The sequence below is a fragment of the Pongo pygmaeus genome, chromosome 13 (assembly GCF_028885625.2).
Source record: "Pongo pygmaeus isolate AG05252 chromosome 13, NHGRI_mPonPyg2-v2.0_pri, whole genome shotgun sequence".
Lineage (NCBI taxonomy): Eukaryota > Metazoa > Chordata > Mammalia > Primates > Hominidae > Pongo > Pongo pygmaeus.
In genome coordinates, this window is record NC_072386.2 from 18,785,040 (window position 1) to 18,797,142 (window position 12,103).

The 12,103-nt window shown below is 51.1% G+C and overlaps 1 protein-coding gene across 1 annotated transcript; it reads right to left on the reverse strand.

Annotated features, from left to right (window-relative positions):
* Positions 1 to 5,863: 5,863 nt before the first annotated feature.
* Positions 5,864 to 11,889, reverse strand: ALDH1B1 (aldehyde dehydrogenase 1 family member B1). The gene is given in 3 exon segments (XM_054500235.2): positions 5,864 to 7,640; positions 7,643 to 8,771; positions 11,710 to 11,889. Coding segments are annotated over 2 exon segments (1,551 nt in total). The 5' UTR covers positions 8,763 to 8,771; positions 11,710 to 11,889; the 3' UTR covers positions 5,864 to 7,209.
* Positions 11,890 to 12,103: the final 214 nt, after the last annotated feature.

Below are 12,103 nucleotides of genomic sequence, written 5' to 3' on the forward strand. Positions count from 1 at the left end.
CTGCCACAGCTGTTAGTGCAAAAGGTTAGCTCAAAGGGTGAGATTGCTTAAATGAGAAGTTCAGAGGAACTGTCCTGGAAGGGGTGGCCCTTAAGTAGGGCTCCAAGAAAAAGGAACAGCGTGAGCATGGCTGGATGGGAGGCAGCAAATGGCCCACAACAGCATTAAACTCAAAAAACGTCCTTGTGAGAAGCAGTCTCCTGTTGGCATATCTCCATGGACGTGCCATGGGCGGCAGAGCTGGCGCGAGCTGCCAGCAAAACCCAGGGTCTTCCACAGGGTTGAACTGTCCTGTCACAGACTATACTTCCCGTCTCCTCTTGCACCTAGGCTGGGTCATGTAGCTAGTGAAATGTGAGTAGAGGTGATATGTTCCATGCAGAGCCCAGGGCTTTCAAAAAGTCGCTGTGCCTTTTCTGCACTTTCTTCCCCATTTACCAGCTGACATGGAGATCTGTGAGGCCCCCAGACAGGGGTTTTCACTTGGATCCCTGGACCCCTTGGGATTCTATAGGTAGATTCACGGATTCTGTGAACTCCTTGAAAGTGTGCAAACTGTGTGCATGTGCGTGTGTACATCCTTTTCATGGTGGAAAGGTCTATTGCTTTGATTAGCTTTTCAAAGGAATACAAAACATAAAAATGGTTAAGAAGAGGCCAGGTGCGGTGGCTCATGCCTGTAATCCCAGCACTTTGCGAGGCCGAGGTGGGCAGATCACCTGAGGTCAGGAGTTCGAGACCAGCCTGGCCAACATGGTGAAACCCTGTCTCTACTAAAAATACAAAAATTAGTTGGGCATGGTGGTGGGAACCTGTAATCCCAGCTACTCGGGAGGCTGAGGCAGGGAAAATTGCTTGAACCCAGGAAGCAGAGGTTGCAGTGAACCGAGATCGCGCCACTGTACTCCAGCGTGGGTGACAGAGCAAAGGCTCCATCTCAAAAAAAAAAAAAAAAAAAAAAAAAAAAAGGTTAAGAACCATTGTAGATGGTGGAACCACAAGACGAAAGGAACCTGTGTCCCTGAATCTCCACGTGGAAGGAAAATGCCAATTTGCCAGGTACCTGCATTAGATTGTTACATAAGCAAAACTAAATAGTCATTGTATTGAACCCTCAAATTTGGGGGGTTATTCGTTGTGGTGGCTACCATTATGCCAATACACATGGGAAGAACGCTTGGCTGGGAGCAACTTGTCCAAGTTGCTCTGTCCACATTCCTGGCTAAGTGAGGTGGGATGCACCAGAGGCTCTCAAAGGGCCTCATACCAGGACTTCTTGTTTTCCCTTGAGGGTCTTCCTAACTCCAGGACTAATGTACAGATCATTGGGGCTTGGGAGGATTAAGTGACACTCTCAACCCAGGCTGTCTGGCTTCTGTGCCCAACTCCACCACCTGCTCTTACCAAGGTCTACAGGGAGTCCTGGTGGCTGCAGCCAGCGACATTGCTCAGTGCTCCTCCTACTTGACCTCTTGGGAGCCTCGGGCTTTGCTGGGGGCTCCCTCCCCTGGAAAGTGCCCCGCCTTCCTTGGCTTCTTGCCTCGTCTCTCCTGGGTCTTCCTCCTGCTCCTCCTCATTCTCTGTTCACTCCTTGTTGGCATTCTTAAGGTCAAATGATTTTGCTCCCCTTACAAACTGTTCTCAACATAGCAGCCCCAGTGATCCTTTGAAAACAAGTTACATCATGTTGCTGCTGTGCTCAAAAGCCTCTGGTGGCTCCTTCCTCAGAGTAAAGACCCCCGTCAGTCCCTTCACACGGTGACCTCCAAACACTAGCCCTCTGCCTCCACTCAGGCAGTGACTTCTCTGTCCTATTTCCCCACCTGGCTTGCTCCATGCCAGCCACCTGGCCTTCTCCTGTGTTCCTGGAGCCTCCAGGCATGCTCCAGTCTCTTTCAGTTCCTTTGTCATCTCTTTGGTGAGACGACCTCTGAGCACCTTACTGAAAATTACAATGTCTACTCCATCCCACCCACTTCCCTATTCCCTTCCCGGCACTGTTGTTCTCTATAATACCCTTCGCCTCCTGACAGACTAACGATTTCACCTATTTTGCATATGTTCTGCCTCTTCTATCAGAAAGGATGTTCAGGATTTTTTTTTTTAAGTTTCCTGCTGTATCCTCTGCCCCTAGAATAGTTCCTAGCACATACTCAACATTCCATAAAATGTGTTAAACAAAGGCATAAATAAGTAAGAGTCCCACCATGTCCCTAAACGTGCAACCTCCAGGGTGGCTGGCACTACCCCCCACGTGGTTACTGCAGCCAGAAACACGAGGTTACCCAACTTTCTCTCCTCTCTTGTGCTAAGCTGTCCATCTGTCATCATGCCCTGAAGCCTGCCTTCTGGCTGTCCAGGCTCTGCCCCACCCCACACCCTGGTGTGCCAGCATCACTTTGGGCGCAAGCAACAATGTCCTGAGAGGTGCTGACTCCAGGTCAACTCCCTCAATCTATCCTCCACATTGATGCAGAGCCAGCTTCAGAAACCGAATGTGATCCTATCACTTTCCTTTAAAAGCCCTCAGGGGCAGCCAGACATGGTGGCTCACACCTGTAATCTCAGCACTTTGGGTGGCTGAGGCAGGAGGATTGCTTGAGGCCAGGAGTTCAAGACCAGCCTGGGCTACACAGCGAGATGTCCCCCATCTCTACAAAATGTTAAAAAATTAACCCAGCATGGTGGCACACACCTGTAGTCCCAGTTACTTGGGAGGCTCAGGTGGGAGGATCGCTTGAGCCCAGGAGTTTGAAGCTGTAGTGAGCTATGATCAAGGAACTGTGCTCCAGCCTGTGTGGCAGAGGGAGACCCTGTTTAAAAAACAAAAGCAAAACCAAAAAGCACCCTCCCATTGCTAGACCAAGTGTGAGCTTTCTGAAGGGATGCACGAGCCCCTTCACAGTCCAGCCCCTGCCTGCCCCCTGCCCCCATGCTTTTCCTCCCTGCCTCTTTCCTCCTCATGGAAAAACTTGCCCTTCCTCCAACCCTCCATATTTCTCAGACTCCAGGAGCATCCTTCCCTTATCCCTCTGGTCCCCTGCTAGTCATTTAGCAGGACCCCATGCCCACTCCCACTGGGCCTGTGCCTGAGCTGAGCTGGGAGCCCTGGGAGGCAGTGGTGTCTGGCAGAGTGAGAGGACCTGCGCTTGAGCCTGGCTCCACTCACTGCTGAACACCTCCCGGGCTCGATGTCTATCAAGTGCAGAAGAATAATACTGAGGGCCCTGATGGCAGTTAGAAAGTGAAACCCTGTCTCTACTAAAACTACAAAAATTAGCCGGACGTGGTGGCGTGTGCTTGTAATCCCAGCTACTCAGGAGGCACCCAGGAGGCAGAGGTTGCAGTGAGCCAAGATTGCGCCACTGCACTCCAGCCTGGTAGACAGAGCGAGACTTCATCTCGAAACTAAAAAAAAGAAAGAAGCATGAAGCGAGGTGGCCCACCGTGTGTGTTTGATACAGATGCTTGCTTTCCGCTCATGATCTCATGGCCTCTGTACTTCTCACTGCACTTTCCACCTGGCTCTGTAATTGTCTCCCCTGCCCAGCTCTGAGCTCCTGCGGGGAAGGGACTGTCTTACTCAATTCTCTTTCCCCCAACAATAGGCCTAGAGCAGGACCATCGCCCCCCCAACCCCTTTGTTTTTTCTTAAACCAAAGAGTTACTTGTGTGAATTAATGAATCAGGTGGCCACCAGAGGTCAGCCTCACACCCAGAATGGAGCCAACCCAAATGAAGGTTCCTAAATGGCCCCGGGTCTGAGGAGAACCCGTGGGACTGAGCAGCAGCTCTGATGCATCCAGCACAGTGGCTGGCTGGGTGTGTAGGGCTTGCTGGGCTTTGTCGTGGGTTCTCCAGGCTTGGAGGGTTGGTTCCATGTGCTTGCCAGTATGCCCCGCTCTCTGGTCCCTCGTGCATGCTCAAGGGGAACTGATTCCAGAAGAGTTCCCTATTAAACCTCTCCACTTCCTTTTCCTCACCTGAAAAAAAGTGGGGCGGTAACTCCACTACTCCACTACCTGCTTTATAGGATGGTTGTGAGGCTTCCATAGCATGGCAAGGTGCCTGGCATAGTGTTTATGGAGTAAGATCTTGGTGAGAGTTTGCTGAGTGGATGGAAGCCCCAGAATTGCAACTTCTCCCAAGTGTGAGTCTGGTGGGCAGTGTCTGGCCTGAATGAGGACACCCAGTTAAACCTCCCTGCTCACAAGTCTGTGCATTCAGCACAATGGTAAAATGAATGGAGGGGACTGGGCTTGGTGGCTCAACGCCTGTAATCCCAGCACTTTGGGAGGCCAAGGTGGGCAGATCGTTTGAACTCAGGACTTCAAGACCAGCCTGGGCTATGAGGCAAAACCCTGTCTCTCCAAAAAAATACACAAATCAGCCAGGCGTCATGACATATGCCTGTAGTCCCAGCTACTCAGGAGGCTGAGGTGTGAGGATTGCTTCAGCCCAAGAGGTGGAGGCTGCAGTGCCCCATGATCGTGCCACTGCACCCACCCTGGACAACAGAAGGAGACCCTATCTCAATGAATGAATAAATAAATAAATAAATAAATTTATTTTTAAAAGAATTTAAAAATGGGTGGAGGAGCCGTGATGGCTGAGCTTATTAACAATCTGACCTACGGGCTCCTCACTCAGAATTTCAGGGCTCAAAACAAGGCACCATGAAGATCGTCTTTTCCAATCCCATTCCATACTGGAACACTGTCTACAGAGCTCCTCTTTGGTTAAGGAGTATTGAAACTTAAATAAGGAATGGATTTGTTAAAATATTGTTATGTTGCACATTAATCATTAGAGACACCCACCCACCCACTTCCATGTCCCAGTGCGTTTGTTTAGGAGAAACTTTCACTGTTGTGCAACAGAGGTGCCAACAGCCTCCCAGAGAAATCCGTAGAAGGTGCACTATGGGGGAGTGTCAGGGTCACCTTTGCTGTAGACAAATGGTGTAGAAAGGAGGTCCTAGGAAGGGAGGTGAGGGAACCAAACAGACTCTGAACCCTCAAGCAGCAGTTTCCAGCCAAACCCAAGTTATGATAATAAACAAAATCATCATGTTGTCTAGGTAAGACAATAGGATGTTTAAGAGTTGACTGGGGCCAGGCATGGTGGCTCACACCTGTAATTCCAGCAGTTTGGGAGGCCGTGGCAGGAGGGTTGCTTGAGACCAGGAGTTTGAGACCAGCCTGGGAAATATGGTGAAACCCCATCTCTACAAAAAATACCAAAAAAAAAAAAAAATTAGCGAGGCATGGTGGTGAGCGCCTGTAGTCCCAGCTACTTGGGAGGCTCAGGTGGGAGGATTGCTTGAGCCTGGGAAGCAGAGATGACTGGGGTGTGCATTTACAGGAATGGGGGGACTTGAATGTAAGGTGACTTGTAAGCAGCATGGTCTAGAAAAATGGACCGAGAGAGGGAGGCTCAGCATTCCGCTCCTGTATTGTGGCCTGGCTGGCTTGGATTTGCCTTCACTCCCATCAGTTGGGGAATGAATGTAGCAAGACTAACAATAAACATTATGAACTCTGAGGTTTGAAACTCTGGAAATCCCCAGCATGTCAAGGTGGCCCCCATGCTAGGCTTGGCTTGAAGGGTGGTATGGTTTGGAAGGGCTGGGGGGCTATGGAAATGAGTCCAACAAGATGGGCCCACTCTGAGCAGGAACCAGTGTTTTTCTCTATGGGTCTTACAGTTGCACTTTGTCACCCATCCAAGAGAAAACAAAAACAGAAACATTGGGGAGGGAAATTTTGCACCTGACTGGGGGTTGACTAGACCACCTGGGTCCCTTCCAGCCCCCACACTCTATAAAATGTTCAGCAGCAGGACAATATGGAGACCAAATGGATTTGCTCACAGAATGTATACGTTTATTTTTTAACGGAGTTAATTCATGGCTGGCTGTTGTGGCTCACACCTGTAATCCCAGCACTTTGGGAGGCCGAGGCGGGTGGATCACCTGAGGTCAGGAGTTCAAGATCAGCCGGCCAAAGTGGTGAAACCTCATCTCTACCAAAAATACAAAAATTAGCCAGGTGTGATGGCGTGCACCTATAATCCCAGCTACTTAGGAGGCTGATACAGGAGAATCGCTTGAATCTGGGAGGCGGAGGTTGCAGTGAGATGAGATCACACCACTGCACTCCAGCCTGGGTGACAGAGTGAGACTCTGTGTCAAAAAAAAAAAAAAAAAAAGAAATTAATTCATATACCATAATTAAACAATTCCATAGTTTTTAGTATTTTTACCAAATCGTGCAACCATTACTATTGTTCAATTCCAGAACATTTTCAAAACCTCCCAAAAACAAATCCCATGCCCACTAACAGTTACTCCTCTATCCCCTGGCAACCACTAATCTATGTTCCGTCTCCATGGATTTGCCTAGTATGCATATTTCATATAAATGGAATCATACAGTCCGTAGCCTTGTACATCTCTCTGGCTTGTTTCACTGAGAAGGATGTTTTCAGGGTTCACTGATGTCGCAGCATGTGTCAGTACTTCATTCCTTTTTATGGCTAAGTAGTCCAAGGAATATTCCATGGAAACATTTTATTAATCCACTCATCAGTTGATGGACATTTGGGATGTTTGGGCTTACTTTACAGGTGTAATCATGTAAGCATATTCTTTGCCTACTCCTTCCCACAAATTAAGGAAAATCAGTAGCAAAATGAAGGGCAAGCAACTAAAACAGCCGGCAACTGGCACACAGACAAGGAAAAGCACCTCTGGTTTTTAGGTTAAGCCAATGAAGAGTGGGGCCGAGATTTGGTGTCCACCTAGTTCAAAACCCCAAACACTTTCCAAGCCTATGTTCTGAGTTGAGTCGATCCACTAAACCATCAAGTGCACCCATGGGAAAGTCCTTGGATCAGCAGGAAGAGCTACAAATTACAGATCATTGGTTTTTAATCTGTCTTCCATAGACTCCTAAGATTTCATGGAAGCAACTCATGGGCCACCAAGGGGGCTGTAGTTGGGGGTTAGATAGGTAGAACTCTGAGCCTGGTCCCCATCCCTGATTTAAATAGAACAGCCTCGATTGAATTGCTTTATTTGTGGTGTTTCTTCTAAGAGTTAATTGGAACAAATAAAGGGTGTTCTTGGCTTTAAAAGAGTTTGGCAAGCATTGGTCAAAGTGGTTGTGGAATTTCTGGACTGTGACTGGGCCTCCCTGACAGCTGCTCTTACGAGTTCTTCTGAGGAACCTTGATGGTGACCGTCTTCACCTCTGTGTAGGCCTTAAGCCCATCCTCACCCAGCTCCCTCCCGTTTCCAGATTCCTTAAACCCTCCAAATGGCGTGTGGCAGGTGACGATGTTGTAGGTGTTTACCCACACGGTCCCAGCCTGGAGTGCCTGGGTGAAGTACATGGCCTTGTCTAGATCCCGGGTGAACACAGCCGCAGCCAGGCCATACCTGGTGGTGTTGGCCCTCTCAATCACCTCCTCCATCTTCTTGAACTTGAACAGGGGCTGCACAGGCCCAAAGATCTCCTCTTTGGCAATTCTCATGTCATCCTGCACGCCACCAAAGACAGTAGGCTTGATGAAGGAACCACGCTCCCCGAAACGCTCTCCGCCACAGAGGAGTTTTGCGCCCTCCTTCTGGCCAGCTGGATGTAGCCTAGGACTCGTTCAAACTGCTCCTTGTCCACCTGAGGCCCCTGCTGTGTGTCCAGCTCAAAGGGATTCCCCATTTTCCTCTGCTTTGCTTTCTCCACGGTTCTCTCGAGAAACTCATTGTAGATGGATTCTTCCATGAAGGTCCGGGAGCCAGCACAGCAGCACTGGCTCATGTTGAAGAACAGGGCTTCGTGGCACTGCTCCACGGCATGCTCGATGTCAGCATCGGCCAGCACGATGCTGGGGCTCTTACCACCCAGCTCCAGGGTGACTCTCTTGAGGTTGGAATCACCAGCTGCTTTCTGGATCAGGTGGCCCACCTCGGTGGAACCGGTGAAGGCAACTTTGTCAACATCCATGTGCTGTGCAATGGCCGCACCTGCTGTTGGGCCATAGCCCGTAATGATGTTCACCACCCCAGGGGGAAAGCCCGCCTCCTTGATGAGGGAGGCCAAATACAGGGCAGAGAGGGGGGTCTGCTCTGCCACCTTCATAACCACAGTGTTGCCTGTGGCGAGTGCCGGGGCAAGTTTCCAACCCTGCATGACCAAGGGGAAGTTCCATGGGATGATCTGGCCACAGACACCAACGGGCTCATGCCGGGTGAAGCAGAAATGCTGGCCATCCATGGGGATGGTCTTGCCATGCCACTTGTCAGCCCAGCCAGCAAAGTACCGATACACCTTGATGACCTCATCCAAGTCCAAGGCGTAAGACTCTTGGAAAGGCTTCCCATTGTCCAAGGTCTCCAGTGAGGCCAAGTAGACTCGATCCCGCTCCACTAGGTCTGCCAGGTGGTTCAGCAGCCGGCCCCGCTCAGAGGCATCCATCCGGCGCCATGGGGACCCCAGGTGGAAGGCTTCCCGGGCTGCTTTCACAGCCCGATCCACATCAGCCCGGTCACCTTCAGCCACGTGCCCGATGACCTCCCCGGTGGTAGGGTTGACCGTCGGGAAGGTCTTCTTGCTGACGGCATCTTGCCATTCGTTGTTGATGAACAGCTGGTTGTAGGGGATGTCTGGGTTCAGAATGGGGCTTGGGAGCGCTGCTGCCGAGCAGTAGCGGGCGGTCCTGCCCTGGAGGCTAAGCAGCCGGGGTGCCAGGAAGCGCAGCATGCTGACACTCTGGAGAGGAACAAAAGAAACCAGGGTGAACAGGCGGGAGAAGGCAGGTGGCGGTACCCAAGGGCCCACCAGCTCAAACATTCCAAGATTCCAGCATAAAGGACTGTCATCTCTAAAAACACAGACTGTAAGAGCTGTGAGGGCCCTGATGAACTCTCTGGGCCAACTCCATCACGTCCCGCCTATCCTCAGCTCACTCCCTCACCTCTGCTGGGTCTCAAAAGCCACTGTCTCAGCAAGGCCTTCCCTGACCACCCTTTATAAAATTGCAACCCTTCCCACCCCAACACTCTCTATCCCCCCTACCCTGCTTTACTCCTTCTCTATCTCACATCCCAAATACTATCTTTACAGGCTTATATGTTTGTCTGTCTCCCCCCAATAAAATGCAAGCTCCATGAGCACAGGAACTTATTTTTCTGTTCCATTCATTGCTATGCGCCCGAGCCTAGAGGTATGCCTGCTACAGAGCAGCGGCTCAACACATAGTACTGAATGATACACTGAGAAAACACTGAAATTGCCACAAAGGCTGTCTAAGAATTGACTTAAGACTTGAGTAGAAATCAAAGGGACTTGGAGACGGTTGTTCTCTGAGAGGGACTTGCTTCATTTCACCTCTGTGCCTCACTTCCCCCATATGTGAAATGCGTCATGGGGTTACGTTGAATGATGTCTTGCGTATAAAAACCCGGGCAAGCTCCACTCAGGACATCAGAACTGGCTGTGCCTCAGAAATTGACCTAGCCCAGCATCCCCCAACCACAGGTCTCAGCATCCCTTTTCAGCTTTCCCAGAGGGGCAGCAAGTCAGGAGGTAGCTGAGAAGAAAAGCTACAACTCTGAAAAGTGTAGACTTCGTTAAAACAACTACTGTTATAAAACGTAAACAGCATATAATACATATTAAATGAAAATTAAACAGAGTGTAATGTTCCCAGATTAGTTGAAGCAGTTATTCTTCAGTCAGAATTTGAATCTCTCTGCCTTTGATATCTCGTGAGTCTTGCTCCGCCCAGCAGTAAAATGGAATTGCACCTGCCTGTCCCTTCACCCCCAGCCTCTCACCCTCCACCCCTGGGCAGGGAGAGGAACAAAAAACTCAATCAGGAAAGCAAGGCTCCATGTAGGTCCCCAGCCCCATAAAAATCAATGTGATGGGCGTGGTGGCTTAAGCTGGTAACGCTTTGGTAGGCCAAAGTGGAAGGATTGCTTGAGGCCAGGAGTTTGAGACCAGCCTGAGCACATAGCAAGAACCGTGTCTCTACAAAAAAATACAAATAAATTTGCCAAGCATAGTGGTGCATGCCTGTAGTTCTAGCTGCTTGGGAGGCTGAGGTGGGGGGGGAAATCACTTGAGCCCAGGAGGTTGAGGCTGCAGTGAGCCATGATTGTGCCACTGCACTCCAGCCTGGGTAACAGAGCAAGACTGTATCTAAAAATAATAATAATAATAATCAATGCTGACCAAGAAAGTTTCCCTTCCCCTTGCGGGTGTTAGGAATAACGCTGAAAATCCTAAGGAAATTGAACACTCGAACACAGGATTCTTAGCAAAGCAATTTTACTTCTGCGCAGAGGGATGCCTCCTTGGCCAGTTGCCATGAGAACACACCTGAACAAAGGGGCATGACAGCCTTTATTCCTGATGCAAGTCCGGCCCCTGAACCCTTTCCCCATTGGCTGGGGTCGGGTTGTACAATCTAAACTAATCCTGGTTGGCTAAACATTTGATTTATTTTAGACAGAGTGGGCACGTAAAAGAAAGTGGAGAGAAAGGGGAAGGGGTGTCTGTAATGAGCTAGAAAGTTAGTCTTCTTTCCAAATAAGCAAAGGAATGTGAGCTGGTACTGATAACGCTTGGTACTGTGGCGTGCCTGGGCATCCAACAAAGGCAAAAAGGAAAAAAATGAAAAAAAAGGGGGGGGGGATACCAAGAATTAAAGAATAAAAGATTGATCAGATTATTTGAAGAGAAACCTCATCATACCCCACAGGGGTAAGCTGAGTCAGCAGATCTGCCAGGGGTGCCCAGGGTTCCATTTAGCTCAGGACTTTGTCATATGCTGGGACAGAGCCCCCTTGCCACCAACAGGCCTGGCCCTGAGGGTGAGGAGACCAAAAGGAGGTAGGGGAAAGGGGAGTCACCAATCCATGGGGTAAGGATTGGAGGGGTGAAGCAGTCAGGAGAGGTGGTCATAGGCCAAGGCTGGCAAACCTTTGCAGCCACACCAAGGCCGTTCCTACTCTTGGGGCCTATATGGGGTTCTTGCTGGGGCCTCCACTTGCTGATAGGAAGATCACAGCTCACGGAGCATCATGCTTTACAGTTTGCAGGCCGTCTTCTCACGGGAAATTTCCCAAGCCTCTCTGCAGTCTCTGGGCGGTCAGGGTTGATGATGACCCCCATTCTGGAAGAAGGCTGGGCATCAGAGAGGTTCAGGGACTCACCGAGGACACACAGCAAGAAAGTATAGGAGCCTCACCCCAGATTTCCACAAACCTAGCTTTGCATAGCCTCCTAAATATGAGCAATTTTTTACAATTCACCCACAGCGGGAAGGACCGGACCTTCTCTATCCGCGGGAACTGCAGCAGCGCCCACCTCACCGCTTCTGCGGGGGAAAGGGCGCAACCTTTGGGCTTGCCCAAGCCTCTGGACTATGGTCAGGGGCCCTCTGTTGAAGTGGGCCGAATGAGCAGGAGTGTTGAGGTCGAGCTAACATGGTAAGGTCTGGGGGCGTCTGTGTCCTCGGGGCTCCTGTAGCGTCACCCAGAGGCGGGGGATGGGATTAGGGGACGTGGAGAGAGTCCCACAGTGCAACGGCAGAAAGGCCAGCCCCCAGATGCGGACGCCGCGGCCCAGAGAGGAAAGCCCCCACGCGGCGCCGGGAGCTGCGGCTTCCCAGGGGAGCCGAGGGGAGACCAGCGTTAGTTACCTGCAGCAGGCTCGGGCTCCGGTTCAGGATCAAGCTCGGGTTCTGGTTCCGGCCCTCCCAGCTCTGTCCAGCTGGCCGCCCAGGGCTGGCCGCAGGTCCCGCCTCCGCGCAGCCCGGGGCTCAGCGGCCAATGAGGCTCCGCCTGCGCCTGGGGCGCTGCCTACGTCCTGTCGCCGGCCAAGGCCGCTCCTCCCTCGCCCAGCCCGGTCTTTCCCGGTCCCCTCCCCTCTACCCCCGGCAGCCCGCACCGCTTCAGCGCTCCCTCCTTCGCGTCTCCGCAAGCCCAGTGTCCACGTTGCTCAGATCTAGGGTCCTAAGGCACTGGTTTGGGAGCGGAAACAGAGATACCCAGAGAGGGGCAGGGGCTTCCCCAGGTCACACAGCAAAGTTTTCG